This window comes from Scheffersomyces coipomensis, assembly GCF_036884675.1.
Source record: "Scheffersomyces coipomensis strain NRRL Y-17651 chromosome Unknown DFJ63scaffold_1, whole genome shotgun sequence".
Classification (NCBI taxonomy): Eukaryota; Fungi; Ascomycota; class Pichiomycetes; order Serinales; family Debaryomycetaceae; genus Scheffersomyces; species Scheffersomyces coipomensis.
Genome location: NW_027042892.1, coordinates 2,081,291 through 2,098,087, shown reverse-complemented (window position 1 = coordinate 2,098,087; position 16,797 = coordinate 2,081,291). Strand labels below are relative to the sequence as shown.

Here is a 16,797-nt window from a genome sequence, read left to right as displayed (position 1 = left end):
TAATTAAATTAACGAAAAAGATGAAACACCCACACTTGAGACGATTAATATAATATGAAATATAAAAGAATGTTTCAATTTAAGACCTTATTGTTTTATTTATATATAAATTTTTATAGACGACATTCTTTAGTTCTGTCTGTCTGTCTGTTTTGTTCTGTCTGATTTTTATTTTTATTTTTATTTTTATTTTTATTTTTTTTTTATTTTTTTTTAATTTTTATTTTTTGTCTTTTTTTTTAGAATATGTAGGGGCCAAACCAAAACAAAAAAAAATTTATTTTTAATTTTTTTTAATTTTTTAATTTTATTTTTGATTATTTCTAACTTGTATTCTCCCTTTGTTATAATTTTATTGTTCTCAGATCTAAAGCCAAATTATAGAGTTATGATATAATGAGAATAATCATCATTCATTGATTGATTCCATTCATCTACGGAATAACTAATGGCGGTAGATATCCCGTACTTACCTATCCTCCCCCACCCATCCTCCCCGTAATTTTATTTGTTTTTCAAAATACGCCTTTATAAATTAAACATAAATAAAGAATGAATATACAATCATTAACTATTGATAATCAAAATCTGTTTAAACAGTAGTAGTGAATTGATGTATAGATAAAAAATCATTACCAACAACAACAATTAAAAATATCACACAGTAAACTCATATATTTCCATTCTTATTTTATAAACCTGCAAGCGGTACCGAATGACGAAGAATAATTATCCGATTATATAATTATTTATAATTTGAAAATCGTAAAACCAGCAGTTGTGGATGATTATTCCTGGGTAACCTTCCTTCATAGAACAACAACAACATTAACCACTTATCATGAAATATAAGCTGTATTGCTTTGCCGTATGTTATGTTATGTTATACGTATAAAGTATGCTATTTATAGAAATGGTAAACATTAACCGAATTTAAACTAAACAAAAAAAAAAAAAAAAAAGAAGACAAAAAAAAAAAAAATTATTTTTGGTAATGTCTGAGATAGGAACTATCTACGTTTTATCTTTTATCTTATATATTTCAAATCATATTTGAACTCGTGTGGAACATAGGTAGTAAATACAAATACTTCCATTTAATCAAGTAGTACCCTCGTTTAATGCAGTTCGTCAAAGCAGCATTGACTTCACCACTCACTCACGTACATATCAGACATTAATATCCCCACCATACTATAAATGTTCTATAAATCGATTAACTTATGAAGAATCAAGAAAAAAACTACATTCTACATCTATATACAACTAATATATACGTCATTTAAGGATTAAATTTAGCAACAAACGTGAACGTACGAATTACTCCTGCTTTTTAGGCTTTTTAATATTTTTTTGTCTGTTCTGTTCTGTTCTGTTCCTCTTACTTTTGTTTTGTCTTGTAATCCCGATCATCTACAATTTTAAGCTTTTCTACATTGAATTAAAGTATATGATTTCTGGGTAAACACATGAACAACTCCACCCACGTTATACACATGGGGTGGGTGGAGAGAGGGGGCTTGTATGGACTTTAACTTGAATTGAATACTTCTTTACGAAATAGAATAAAAATTTTTATATTCCTATTCAATAACGGGCTTTATTTACTTTTATTTTTTTTATTTTTTTTTATTTTTAATTTTGCGGTTTATTTTTAGAAGCATATTTTTTGACAAAAGTCGTGTGCTAGATCATGTTTCTTTTTCTACTTGGAACTGAAATGTAAAAACTTTCAAAAAGTAATGTAAATATTTTTACTATATACTTTACTTTATCCTATTATTATACACATTATTACATACAATTGGTAAGTTAACTCCAAAACTAATCTTTTAAAAAGTTTCTCTTAATTCTTTAGCAAATATATAATTCTCTCTTCTTCTAGTTAACCATGTCTTTTCATAATCAAAATATTTATAATTATTTTCTTTCAATTCATCATCATCATTAATTTCTTCAGCAGTATTGGAGCTTATAACATTCCCATTACTAACTTCATTATCTGATTCTCCATTCTCATGATCCTTTTGACTTATACTTAATTTAAGATTCTTCTTCTCTTCTCTTTGAAACCATTGTTTTAATTCATTATTAAATATCCATCCTCTATTACTTAATTCCTTTGCGGCATTATATCTCAGAATTTGATCTTTACGATCACTGTAATAAAAACAAAAAAATAACGTATCATTATCGAATTTCTTAAAAATATTACTCGATGTTAATTCAAACATTGGTTCTTGAGGATAATCAACTGATGAAGGATGAATGGTTTGTGGGTTATATTGACGTGGTTTATCACTATCTTGAGAATCTGGACAATTATTTAATGAAACTTCAAGCATTTGACTCACAGTTGAATATGGTAATGGTTTACGAATACGAGATTGGAAAAGATTTCTTAATTTATTCAAACTATTATCATGAATATAATCTGGCTGTGGTGTGCCTTCTTTTAATTCATTCTCACCATCTTCATCTTCTTCATCTTCATCATCACCATCTTCTTCATCATCCTCTTCTTCATCGACACCATAATGACTTTCTCCAAAATCTGCTTCATCATATCTACCTTCATGATCACTTTCGTCTCCACCACCATTACCATAATCATTATGATCTATCTCATTGGTATGGGTTTGACTAATTGGATGTAAACCAGGTGGAGGTGCCACCACTCCAGAACTACTACTGGCTTGACTAGCAGCTGCTGCATTAGTAGCTTGAACTGCTTTTATAACATTTGAATAATTAATTGGAGGTGGAGGTGGAGCCACATTAGTTGTAGTTGTAGTTGTAGTTGATACTAATGGTACCATTGCTGGTTTTATAACTTTCTTAGTAGGGGTAGTTACTGCCGATGCTGCATTGGAAGTTATACCTGAAGCTGATGCCACTGCTGCTGTAGTTATGGCAGAACCACTTCCAGTTGAAGTATTAGATACTGTTTTAGTAACATTATCATTTTTTGATGGTGTTATTGGAGCATTACCAGCGGCAGCCACTTGTTCAGGTAATTTAGGTTCATATTCCAGAGGATCAACTGCCATTTGAGATAATGAACCATGAACTTCAATTTCAGTATCTTCAATATCTAATTGATCATAAAAATCATCATATTCTACATAATCTTCTTCTTGATTATTTTCCACATAATATTCTAAATCATCTTTAATATCATCAACTTTATTAGGATCCAATTTTTCATTATCAAGATTATTTAATATGGTTTCGATTCTTTCAATATGATTATTATTTCTTTCCATTTTATATTTCATATCATCAATTTGAGATTGAATTGAATAAATATTGGATGATTTGGCCTTTTTTAAAGAGGCGGTTAAACCATTTACTTCTTGTTCGAAATTATCATTCTGTTGTTGGATTTGATCAATGATATCACTTAAATAATTGAAAGCTTCTTGTCTTTTAGCATCTTCTGCTTCACCAAATTTATTAAATCTTCGTTGTTGAGATTGTAATTCTAATCCTTCATTTGAAAATTGTTTTATTTTGGATGATTTTTCTAAATCTTTAAATTGATCCATAGCATGTTCAATCTTAGTACGATTATCTTGTAATAGATTCTTATCCAATTTAATACTACCATCTCCTAACCATTGTTTTAATTGATCTCTCAGTCTTTGTAATTTTTTAATTTCCTTCTTTAAATCACTTTCTAATTTCTCCTTTTGAGAACTAATCTCAGTAGTCATCAATTTATCAAAAATATCATCAAAGATCAGTAATCCTTCCGCTATTTTCTTGTTGGTTTTATCAAACTCTTGTTGAAGTTTTCTTGTACTCATAATGGATGTTATTTGATTATATTATCATTAAAATATATGATTATGATTTCAATGGGCTGGGGCGTCGTTCTTTTATTTTAAACAATATGTTATTGGTGACTCTCTTTATATAATACAATTCCTATGATGATATAGTATAACCATTTATTGACACGTTAAACTATTGATTGATCTATAGTTTCCTGTTTAAGATATTTATAAATTGCTATGAAAAAAAATGTTTAATTGTCAAACAGAAAAATCTCACAAATCAGCGTGATTGAATTTACCCTGTTCTGATACTCTTATTTACGCATACCCACCACCCATTTTATATCCACACTAAAAACACTTTCTAACCCTTATATCTATATGTATATTTTATCTAAATAATCTAATCAATACTTCTAAGATATCATAATTCACCTATTTCTTGTTTTAAAAACTCTTCACTGAAATGACTTATTTGTTCAAAATTAATTTCAAATCCATTTATACCACCATAATAAGGATCTTGAACAATCTTACTAAAACTAGTATCAACTCTCCATGCTCCAAAAAGATCAATCTTCCCCTTAAAATCTCTAGGTCTCGAATATAATAAATCAGATTTATTGGATTCATCCATTGCAATCACATAATCGAATTTATCAAAATCTTTGGTCCGAATTTGTTGAGCAGCATGATTTACAGGAACACCGTTTTTACGACATATTTTAACTGATCTTGAATCAGGGGATTCTCCAACATGATAAGCTCCTGTTCCATAGGAATCAATCAATTTGAAGTAGGGTGAATAGCCTAATTCTTTAACTTTATGTTTGAAGATGGCTTCTGCCATAGGTGATCGACAGCTGTAGAATGTTTGTGTTAGTATTATGTGTGTAATGAAGTTGAATCGAGTCATTGAAGTGTGGGGAGTTGTACGTACATGTTTCCTAGACATACGAATGCCACTGATATCTGTTTCTCTTCTGGGTTGAACTTTGGTGCCATTCTTGTTGTATCTAAGTTGATGGTTATAAATGGATTCAAGAGTAAATTGTAACGTCTTTAAAAGTTCGCATAATGGAAAAATACAACTGCAAAAAAATATACAGTAGAGAATTTTACTTTTACACAAATTAGATAGATACACTTTTAAATGATAACAATAAATTATAATATTAAAACGGGAATGCCAATCAAAGAATAGAAATATAACAAAATAAATAACAAAATAAATAAAATGACGTCTTTAGAATTAAAAAAAGAATACACAGATACAAAAAAATAACAAATAAATTGAACAGAATCAATCAATTTTGGATATGAGAAACGACAAATTTTTTCCACTCATCAAATGAAACAGCTTCATACATAAACTTCGAATCAGGATCATCATGATGCTCCAATTTAGGTTTCTTATCAGTGAATAAACCTTCTAAATCATCATCTTCATGTTGTCTCTTGATTGAACCTCCAACTGCATTACTAACATGTTTGATTTTATCATGAGCTAATAAAGTACAACTTTCAATTAAATCATTCGATACTAATTCTCTTAAACTATCAACTTGTTTAAATGATGATGTGATAGCTTGGGGTTTGATTTCACATGACCATTCTCCTGATTGAGTCACAGGTGATAATGGAGATTTAATATTTGATTTGACTCCACCACCATTAGTTAAAGCGGGAGTCTTTGGAGTATTAATCAATCCACCATCAGTAGTACTTATAGTATTAACAATCGTATCCACAAATGTTTCATCTAATTCTAAAAGATTAGCAAGAGAAGCATAAAAGAATTTTTCAGGATCAGTATTTGATAAATCTCTTCTTCTAGCCAGTTTGGAATCATCTTTAGTATTAATGAAAATATCAGCATCAGTAGTTGGAATAGTGGTAACACCAGCAGCGGCAGCACCAGTAGCACCAGTAGATCCAGTTGAACCAGGAGTCTTGGCAGGATGATAATTTGGTGATTGTTCAGAAGGAGTATTCTTAGCACTTTGACTTTGAACAACTTGAGGAGTAGGAATACTATTTGGGGTCTTGATATTATTAACCACACTACCAGGGGTGGCGGCAGCACCCGCTGGAGTTGGAATACTAGCAGCACTAATAGATCCTTTAGCAGTTGAACCTTTTCTTCTCCCTGCAGCAGCACCTCCTCTTTTTGTAGCCGCAGTTCCACTAGCAATTGGAGTTGGAGCAACAGTTGAAGGTGTAGTCTTGGTCATATTCTTTGGAGTAGGTTGACTTTGAGGTTGAGGAGCATGTTGTTGTTGAAGTAAAGGCGAACCATTATTCATCATAGGACTACTATTGATAGTATTGGGTCTAGCATTAGGAGCAACCGTTGGCCAATTAGCATTTGGACCAAGTTGAGCAGCCTGTTGTTTTTGCTTCTGTTGTTGTTGTTGAATCTGCTGAGCTTGCTGTTGAGCCTGTTGCTGAGCTTGCTGTTGTGCTTGCTGTTGAACTTGTTGTTGAGCTTGCTGTTGTGCCTGCTGTTGTTGAATCAGTGGTTGTTGTTGTTGAGGAATTGCTTGCTGCTGTTGTTGTTGTCTCTGTTGTTGCTGTTGTAATTGCTGTTGTTGAACCTGTTGTTTTCTACTAGTGATTTGATCCTTAACATAAGTAAAATACTTTTGATATTGAACCGATAATTTCTCTAATAAATCAGGAGTAGCCAAATAAATCCCACGATTAAGATTATCAGCAATATTCTTCGTCATAAATTTCATTTGAATTAATTTCTTAGTACCATCAACATTAGTAGTTAAAATAAAAAAATAACTTATAATACTATCGACATTACCATATTGTTGATTAATCTTAATCATACTATCTGTGACCACCTTTTTATCTTCAGAAGTCAATAAAGCAGTAACATCCTTTAACGATACATTATTTCTTGAAACTTCATCAACCAATTGTCTTAATTTGATTTTTAAATCATCCGTCAATTGTGGAAGAGCAGCCGCAAGTAATTGTTGCTGCAGAGGAGTTTGTTGTGGAACAGGTTGTTGTTGACCTTGAGATACAGCCTGGCCTTGAACTCGAGCTTGTGGTTGAGGAATGGCTTGTGGTAAAGGTTGCGGAACTTGCTGAGGAGGAACTTGACGTGGTAATTGTTGTTGTTGTTGTTGTTGCATTTGAGGGGTTTGTTGTACTGGAGTTTGTCTTTGGAATTGTTGATTAGCAAATTGAGCATTGGTATTATTATTTGGAATGATACCTCCTTGAACAACACCATTAGGCATTAATGGAGATGATAATTGTTGTTTCATTTGAGCTTGAGGTTTCAACAATGGAGTTTGGTTAGGGGCTAAATTGTTTAACAAAGGCAGTTGTTGAGGTTGTTGTTGAGGTAATTGTTGTTGCTGTAATCTGTTTTGTTGTTGTTGGATGATCTGTGGAGTTGGCTGTTGTTGTGGAATCGGAGCTTGTTGTTGATTAGCCACTCTATTCTGTTGTTTCCAAAGTTGAGTCTTTTGATATCTAATATATTTTTCAACAAATACACTTGGTTCTAAATCCGCAGCAACATTACCACTAGCTTTCACTCTTGCATAAGCAGTAAGAGCTTCATTTCTATAATCATTAATGTCCTTTTGAGTGATTTGAATGTTTGGAGGTTTAACATTAACAGCATTTACATTTACATTATTATTATTATTTGGTTGTTGAGGTTGAGGTTGATTTTGAATTGGTTGTTGGTTTTGCATAACGGGAGACTGTTGTAACATGGGAGATTGATTTGTGGCATTATTATTTCTTTGTTGCATTTGTCTTTGAATGAATTGTTGTTGTTGTTGTCTTTGTTGAGCGGTTAAATTGGTATTATTATTATTAGTGTTATTAGTAGTATTATTATTGATACCATTAGCATTAGCAGTATTATTAGTGGTATTATTATTATTGGTATTATTGCCAGCACCATTTTGATTTTGTAATTGATTCAATTGTTGTTGTTGTTGCAGTTGTTGTTGATATTGATTTACAGCAAGACCTAAATGTTTACTATGAATTTCTTTAATATCAACTAAAGCTGATTGAGGAATGATTTTTCTTTGAATACAATCAAAGATTTGATTCCAAGTATTAACATTTGGAGGTAAATTTGGAATACGAGTTAATAAATCATTTGGAATTGGGGTTGTTCTAATCATTTGTTGAATTCTTTGAGTGATTTGACGTTGTTGATTTTGATTTTGATTTTGATTCTGAACTTGTTGAGGAGGTCTTTGTTGTTGTTGTGGAACTTGTTGTTGTTGTTGTTGGCCAGGTACTGCTCTTGCTTGTTGATTACCTTGAACCATACCTTGTTGCTGTTGTTGTTGTTGTTGTTGTTGACGAGCTTGTAATTGTTGTTGTAAGTAGTTCATATTTTGAGGATTAAGATTTTGACCAGCTTGTAAATTGGCATTAGCATTAGGATTAGCAGCATTAGGTAAATTTCTAGCTGCTACTGCTGCTGCTGCACCGCCACCGCCATTATTATTATTGCCAATCATTTGTTGAGGTAAAGCGGGACCATTATTATTATTATTATTATTATTGCCATTATTGTTATTATTGCCATTACCATTATTATTGGCATTATTGAAACCTGATCTTAAACTATTTGATAATTGAGTGATTTTACTTTTAATAAGTCTAAGATATTCATCTCTACTTTGAGATTTCATGAATACAAACTTTTCAAAATCTTGAATTTGATTAGCCCGTTGTTGATTGAAATTAACTCCTTGGAAATCACGAAGTTTGGTGATCATGATCTCCACGATTCGTTGACGTTCTTGGGCTGAATAGAGTGATTGCCAGGAATTATTCATTCCTTGTTGTTGTTGGGGCATAGCCATATTATTATTATTACCGTTATTATTCATCTTGAGATCAGTTCACACTATACACACATACACAGTTCTACGATTTCGTTTTACCTTACTGTGGAGGGGTGGAGGGGAGGAGGGGATTGTATGGGTGTACCTTCACTTGATGGTATGACTGATGGAACAAGCTAATAATGGGATGAGATATGATATAATATGATATGATATGATATGATAATGCTGCCTTTTAATTGTTATAATTTCTGATTTCAAATTAGACAGACAGAGACGGAGAGCAAAAAATGGAAAGTGGGTGAGTTTAAGTTACCACTTTAAAAAAATTTCTTTTTATTTTTTTTTTTTTATTTTTTTTTTTTGCTGTTTACGATTTTCGGAATTGAAAAATTAAAAATTTACACTGTACAACTGCTTAGCTAATAGTAATAATGATTATTCACCATAGAGTGGCAATATAGGATAACTAATCAACATTTGTACCATAAACCCCGAGAATATATCATGTTATATATCCATATACTTAGTTAGATAACTATATGGATATATGACTACTTCTCTGGTTTACTCGGTGTTTCAATCGGAGTGGAGTGCCGTTAGTAAGCCACTTAAATGTACTATCACTAATTATCTTATCTACAATTCAACAGTTGTAATAGTTTATAGAATAACACATGTAACCACAACAGATCAAATCAAATCAACTCAACTCAAATCATAACCCTCCTCTTCCCAATTAGTTACACTTTTTTAACATCACTATGCTAATATTTGTAGTAGTACCCACATTGTGGTTAGTGATTCCCCTCATCCATTTTAAGTAACACAGCTTAAAATGATCGACTCATAAAAATTGGACTATGATAACATTAATATATATATGTAGTTATCACGATAACAACTATATTATAACTATTACTACTACTATGATATAACTTATAAGTTGGTCTTACCATTTCTTCATCTTATCAAGTTACCATCTCAATCATTTGAAATCAATGGCAACCGACCGATTGCAAATACTTTAATCTTAATCTTAATTCTTAAGCATCCGACTTCTTATCTCACCAACCCATATATTAATTAATCCCCTTTCAATCCGATTGAATTCAATTATTCACCAATCCAATCATTCCTTCATGTTCCGAACCATATATATATATATAGTATAACTATAGATATACCTCTCGTAACTGTGTTCCATATCAGCCGCGCCACTACCATTTCTCAATTGGGAAATTGAGAAGAAAAAAAAAAAAACTGTCCAAATTAGGAAGTTACGGCGCTACCACAAACTCATATAATCTATATCTTGTTTATATTAAAAAATGATACTCTCTATCATCGTCTTATTCTATATTTACATATCGTTTATCTATACTATACAACAGTAGCATAACTTCTCTTCACAGCCTTACTATCTTCATACTCTCTTTGTTCTTTTTCATCAATATATTCAGTTTCATGATTCAATTTCCATTGTTGTTTAATAAATTTCAATCCTTGAGTATTAACTCCTAATTGTTTCGAAGTTTTATTCAATTCAGTACGTAATTGTTGTTTCACTTTAATCAATTGATTTCTTAAATGAGGATCCTTTTGTCCAATCAATTCTCGAGCATTATTTCGAATCACAAAAAATAATAATCGACAGATTAATGACATATTAACCACATTCAGAGTAATATTATCTTCATTGGTCCACACTTCAATCATTCTTAATAATTTCAACGAATATGAAAATGGTAATACCAATAACGCATCATCCAATTGAGAAGTTCTAATCTTTAACACTTCCTTTAACACATATTGTTCTGCCGTTAAATTTAATGCTGATAATACAATAGCTGGTTCAGGTTTTATAGCATTGGCCTTATCGATTTTTAATTGTTGTAAATAAACTTGTCTAGCATCAAGATCAGTAATCCCAATATCAAGAGCTTCCATTAATCTTTCTCCTGCTTTTAAAGTTTCCATTGTTTGTTTAGTAACTTTTTCAACTCCATTAATATCAGCTCCTTCACCATCTTCTTCATTATTATTATTATAAACTGCTGGTTCATCATCTTCTAATGAATCAATCAAATTATTCTCATATAATTCATCCATTTCTTTTTCTCTTTCTTCTTCTAAAAACACTTGATCATCATTCTTAGACCATAATCTAATACTATGATCATGAGAAGTACTAACCATAAACTCACCATCATTACTCATGGCTAAACACCAAACTTCAGATTGATGAGCGGCTAATTTTTGAATACATTCGAATTTATCCCCATCCCAATATTTAATTAATCCATCTTTACCACTAGAAAAGAAATTATGAGTCTCTCCAATGAATTTAACATTCATAACCGAATCTTGATGACCAAAGATGGATTTATGACAATCACCAAAATCTAATCCCCAGATCTTAATATTCTTATCAGCGGATGATGTGATGATTAATTTTGAATCTTGAGATATATCAATGGATAACACAGGTAATTTATGTCCGTATAAAGTTAAGAATAATTTTAAACTATCCATGAATATAACTTGAACATTATTATTTAATAATGACATGGCTAATAATCTTCCATCAGGGGAAACTTTAACACAAAGGACATCTTCTCCTACTTCTAAAGTTTGAGAATGTTGTAATCTTAATCGAGAGATTTTTTCATTAGTACCAGGGATAATATCATCTTCAACTTTGAAATTCCAAAATTTAACTGATTTATCATTCCCACCCGTGATTAATGTCTTCCCATCAGGGGTTAAGTCTAAACTCCAAATAGCTGATCCTTCGTCATCATCCATAGATCCATTCACTTTATGTGCTTGTTCAACTTTATCCAATAATGATGAAGTGGTCAAATCATATAATTCTAAATCACCATTTTTGAACCCTACTACAACCATGGTTCCACCCGGTAAGAATTTACAACATAAAGCATATCCTCCTTCTAATATAAAAGTTCTTATCACATTATTAGTTCTGATATTCCAGATTTTTAATTCTCCATTTGAGGCAGTGGCTAATAATTTATTATCATTCGAAACATCCATTGATCTAATATCATTTCTATGACCTAATAAATCGATGGTATTTTGTTTGACAGCATAGATTTCTCCTTGTGATGATGATTTCTTTAAATTTTCAGAAATTGGGATATTATAATATTCAATACTATTATTCATTAATGAGATTAAAATATCAAGTTTGTTTTTCTTCTTGATATCAATAATGAATGAACATGATTTGATCTTTGACGTGGTTCTAACCGTAGTGAATGGAGTTATCATCATACTTACTTGAGCTTCATTAATATTTTGTAAAATTTCATCATCTTCAAATCCTTTTTCCTTTAATCGTTTAGAACGTTTGGTAATCCCCTTTTTAATCTCATCTTCTGATCTAATTCGGAATATTTCAATCGTTCTATCTGAATTTTGTAAATAAAATAATTCATTATGTTTAACAGTCTTAAATGAAATTTCATTACATCTTGTTTTACTTTGTTTTTCAAATTTACCAATCTCTTTGATTTTTTCACCATCTATAGCCTTCAAATCTAACGACCATACTTTAACTTGATCTTTATTCCCACTAGTAATGATTAAATCATGATTTCCATTTAATCCCATTGACCAACATTCATTAGAATGAGCTAAATGAGTTTCAATACATTGTTGAGATTTCAATTCCCATAATTTAATTAATCCATCTTTAGAACATGATAATAAATAATCATCCATTTCATCGACATTAGCATTTTCAATGGCAGATAAAAAGAATAATCCTGTGATTTGACTCTTATGACCTTTTAATTTGAATAATCCTTCTTCTCCAACTAAATCCCATACAATAATAGATGAATCTTGAGATCCAGATACTAACCTAGTACCACTTCTATCAAACTTTAATAAACTGATCCCTGATTTATGACCCGTGAAATTAATTAATACTTCTCCACTAGTTAAATCCCATAATTTAATCGATCCATCAGCATATCCACTAGCTAAGATATTAGTGGCGGAATGATAAGTTAAATAGACAACTGAAGAAGGAGCAACAGAACTAGATGCATTAGAGGCACCAGGAGTCAACCCATCTCTGAATTTTTGTATTATTTCCCCTGTTTTAATATCCCATATTATAATCTCTTCCAATGCTGATGATATAGCACGTCCTAATGAAGTTGTGGATTGGGCATCAGAAGGTGGTAACCAAAGAATATTGGATTGTGACGATATCACACCAAATACTTTCTCTTGATCATAACGTTCATACGATTTCACCATGTTTGACTTGTGTTGTTCTTTGGTGGTTTATGATACAATTCAATGTTCCGTTGAAGTATGTAAATTTTGTTTAAATCATTTTTCAAGATGCTCTTCTCTATTTTTTTTTTTGAACTCATACAAATTTTTTAACCATCCTTGCCGCACTACAAAACTAATTTGCAACTATTATATTTTACAATTATGTATTTCAAAGTCTATATATAGTTTTAAATAAATGTTTAGATGCTGAGTTTTGGAGGTTATATTAAGGCAATACAAGCGAGGATTATTCCCCACACAGATACATATTGACCAATTTGAGTAGAACTTGCATCATTATGTTTAGTACTTGTATGCGAAGAAGACGATGACGATGAAGATGAAGTTGAAGTGGATAATGATGATGATTTAGGTTTTGAAGTAGATGTAGTACCAGCCAAATCAAATACTGTTAGATTAACATTTGGTTGAGCTGCTTCAGCAAAACCACCCGTCCAACAAAATTGATCAAAACATTGCTTACATTGATCAGACTGTTCAATGCCCAATCTCTCTTGTTGTCTTCTTATAATTGCACATCCAACACAAGCTGGCCAATCATCAGTTACATTAAGTTGAGAAGCCACTTCATATCCATTTTCAATCGCCTGAAAAATCTCATCTTCACTATATGACATTTTATACGTTGAAAAATTGGAATTTGTAACGATTCTATTATTGGATAATAACACTACCAAGGGAATATCTGTCTCATTTATCGCTTTATTATCATGATAGTTAATTAATGCAGTTAAATTATTAGCATCACAACCAAAGAATACAGGAGTTTCACCCAAATTTTGATCTAAAAATGTTTGAACATCTGGAACAGGTGGGAATGGTGTTCCTTTACCTTGGGCTGAAAATTGTCTTAAATAGGTCATCATAATAGAAGTACCATTTGGCCAGTTAAGTTCTGTATCAGCAGAGTTATCAAACCCAAATATAACGTCAACAGATCTACTTTGTTGTATCAAGGGATAAAATGGTACATTTTGTTGATCTTCACCTCCATCCACCAAAAATAAAGTTCGATTCAGGACAATAGCTTCTGATCCAGCATGCTCAACGCCATAGAATGGATTCGGTTCATATGCTGCAATATCATCTTTATTATAACTCACCACACCTAATATTGAATTCAACACCGCTTTAATGGCAGAATTTAAACTGGTACCTCCAAGTCTTAAAAGTGCCTGATTAAATAATGACGATGACGTTCCCATAACAAAACCGGCGTTATCAAAGTTAACTATACAATTTGTAGTGTTTGGTATTCCATTAACCATTTCTGTTCCAATGAATTGTAAATCCACAAAACTATTCAATGATGGATCCCATGATCCTAATTCAAACGGACTTATTTCAAACACAGTGGAATTTTCATTTATAATCATTGTACCTGGAGTTCTACCATTCGCCACAACGATGGGAAATGGCATCTCATGATTCTGAAAACTGGATAAATTTTGAATTGATGAAAATGTTATGTTTTCACCCCCAAATGTTCCAGGAAAGAATTGATTAGATAAAGCTCTACCCCAAATATCGGTTATAGAAGTATCAAACCCAGCACTTAATTTGGCAGCAATAGCATCTTGAATTCCATAGTAATAACTTAATGTTTCAAATACATTAATACCAGCAGGGTTAAAAATAGAATTATCTAAATTCCAAATTTCGATTGAACCATCTAAAATATCATTAACCGAAATCCAATCATTTAACACCACCAGTCCTACTAACCAATTACCACCTGAAAGACCAACTAAATAGGTTGAGCTTTGTAAGAGACCACCTATACCATAAATATCTGAAGCATTGTATCTATCATCTAAAGCAAGTAATTGTCCTGCTCCATTTAACATAGCTCTATAACCACCTCCACTAAATGCTAAACCAATAGTAATGTTATGTTGATGTGAATAATCATTTATAAAACTTTCAGCATCAAAATCAGTCAAATTTGCTCTGTTATTGAAGAAATTGATTAAATTCTGATTGGTAATTTCATGTCTATTTTCCAAATACTCTTGTTCTTCTTCTGAAATCCCACTAGCTTCACGTATCAATGACCCATCTGGACAGGAGGTATTATATGGAGAATATGGATTTAAAGTTGTAGTAACTCCATCTTCAGTTACCACATGAGCTGTATTTGTAGCTGAAGCAGATGCTGTGCCTAGATCTGATGATGTTGCTGTTGAACTTGACGATGACGATGAACTATTATTACTCCATGGCCACCTAAATGTGAAACCACTTGCTGGATCTAGCAAGAATATATATATGATGAATATTATAACCCAGTTATGATGCATGTCTGTCTGTCTTAAATTTCTTGTCTAACTTTCAAACCTTAATGAATTTATTTTAAGGGTCTTCTGAGCTATTTCTTTATTGGGCCCAAAGTCTATAATATGTATGTGAATCTATAACCAGAAGGATATCTATCTATTAATTAACTATATCATCTAACAGTAAATGGTATGATGGTTTCAAATTAAGGATTATAAGTAAATAGTTACGAAAACAAATTGGTGATCACATATGGTTTGCATCATTAACTGTTGCTTAGAGATGTCTGGAGAAAAAAGGGAAGGAGTTCCTACGTCACTAAAATTATTGCCTAATGAGGCAAGTTTTTTTAGTGATAACGAGCGGCTGGCATAACTTTGCAACTTTCCTATCAATGGAATTATATACAATAAACAACTCTTAAGTTAATATATGTATATCTATTCTAGTAGTTTCTATTTAATTCTATCGCTATTCTATTTTATTTTTTATATGTATCTAATTTAATCTAATCTTCTGGTAGCTTTAACTACAACAGGGATCATACCACCGGTGGAAATAGTAAAATGTCTATGATTAAGAGCTACTATGAAACATCTGATAGTACCAGCATGAGAAGTAGTGGAAATAAAAGTATTCTCTTCAACTAATTCTTTATCGATGGTATTATCTGATTTAACATCTTCATTGAATAAACTTTGCAAAAATCCATTTATTCTAAACGTTTGTTCTGGCATAGTTTCTCTATAATCATATTTGAAATCAATATCATTTTCAGGCATATCTTCAGGAATTATAAATCCATATTTACCAAATCTTTCCTTGATAACAGTTACGGTAGATCTTTCATCGCATAAATTTTCACCAATGGTTTCTCTGATTGAAGGAGTAACTATTGGTCTTTTTGATTTAGGTTTAATATCATCCCACGTAAGAACCAAGGTTTGTGAAGATCTTTGCATTGGTGAAACATAAAATTTACTAGGAATTGGAGCTCCTGCTTTAATTTCTCTTTTCCAAGCTTCATTATTTTCTTTGGCTTGAGCTATACCAACATCAGTTAAACTTGCATCTGGAGCATAGGTCAATTCTCCATCAGTAGTGAGGAACTTCCATTTGACATGCCATTGATCTAAACCATATTTATTGACAATGACATTATGATAACCTTGACCATGTCTGGCTAAAAAGATTACTTTATAGACCTCATTCGATTTGGCATTCTTATTCAATTCTTTAATATCTTGTTCAATTTGACTCCAACTTTTCAATCTACCAAAGTCTTCTAAAGCGTAATTAAATTTAGCATCATCAGTTGAATCATCTGCTTGTTTGAAAAATCCATGAACAACTTCAAATGACCAAGGGAATCTCCACGCACCGTGTTGATCTTTTTCATCTTTGGCCTTTTCATAGGCTTCACGGTATACTTGTTCAGTATCCAATGCTCCATGAGCATCTTCATAATCGTTATAAGTAGGAATCAAAAGGGACATGTTGGGTATAGCTTGTGTTTTACTTATTAATATGAAAACATTCAAAACATGATTCATAATTATAAA

The 16,797-nt window shown here is 31.5% G+C and overlaps 6 protein-coding genes across 6 annotated transcripts; all 6 read right to left on the bottom strand. All coding sequences in view use genetic code 12, as the record gives it.

Annotated features, from left to right (window-relative positions):
* Positions 1 to 1,832: 1,832 nt before the first annotated feature.
* On the bottom strand, positions 1,833 to 3,809 carry NOT5 (CCR4-NOT core subunit; the record flags this gene model as incomplete). The annotated part of the gene is made up of 3 exons (XM_064904710.1): positions 1,833 to 1,954; positions 2,039 to 2,465; positions 2,778 to 3,809. 3 exons carry the CDS (start codon positions 3,807 to 3,809, stop codon positions 1,833 to 1,835), a joined length of 1,581 nt encoding a protein of 526 aa, XP_064765094.1.
* Positions 3,810 to 4,006: 197 nt separating this feature from the next.
* On the bottom strand, positions 4,007 to 4,953 carry LTP1 (tyrosine protein phosphatase). The gene is made up of 2 exons (XM_064907662.1): positions 4,720 to 4,953; positions 4,007 to 4,642 (listed from the first exon to the last, which is right to left on the bottom strand). The coding sequence occupies exons 1-2, from the start codon at positions 4,782 to 4,784 to the stop codon at positions 4,204 to 4,206; spliced, it is 504 nt and encodes a 167-aa protein (XP_064765093.1). The 5' UTR covers positions 4,785 to 4,953; the 3' UTR covers positions 4,007 to 4,203.
* Positions 4,954 to 5,086: 133 nt separating this feature from the next.
* MED15 (Med15p) lies at positions 5,087 to 8,668 on the bottom strand (the record flags this gene model as incomplete). Its single annotated transcript, XM_064907821.1, has 1 exon — positions 5,087 to 8,668. The coding sequence occupies one exon, from the start codon at positions 8,666 to 8,668 to the stop codon at positions 5,087 to 5,089; it is 3,582 nt and encodes a 1,193-aa protein (XP_064765092.1).
* Positions 8,669 to 9,898: 1,230 nt separating this feature from the next.
* On the bottom strand, positions 9,899 to 13,075 carry DIP2 (snoRNA-binding rRNA-processing protein). Its single transcript, XM_064907655.1, has one exon. The coding sequence runs from the start codon at positions 12,914 to 12,916 to the stop codon at positions 10,007 to 10,009; it is 2,910 nt and encodes a 969-aa protein (XP_064765091.1). The 5' UTR covers positions 12,917 to 13,075; the 3' UTR covers positions 9,899 to 10,006.
* A 1-nt stretch (position 13,076) lies between these two features.
* PLB5 (Plb5p) lies at positions 13,077 to 15,498 on the bottom strand. The gene has a single exon (XM_064907656.1). The coding sequence runs from the start codon at positions 15,256 to 15,258 to the stop codon at positions 13,159 to 13,161; it is 2,100 nt and encodes a 699-aa protein (XP_064765090.1). The 5' UTR covers positions 15,259 to 15,498; the 3' UTR covers positions 13,077 to 13,158.
* A 240-nt stretch (positions 15,499 to 15,738) lies between these two features.
* DFJ63DRAFT_333220 (uncharacterized protein) lies at positions 15,739 to 16,731 on the bottom strand (the record flags this gene model as incomplete). The annotated part of the gene is made up of 1 exon (XM_064907820.1): positions 15,739 to 16,731. The coding sequence occupies one exon, from the start codon at positions 16,729 to 16,731 to the stop codon at positions 15,739 to 15,741; it is 993 nt and encodes a 330-aa protein (XP_064765089.1).
* Between the last annotated feature and the right edge of the window lie 66 nt (positions 16,732 to 16,797).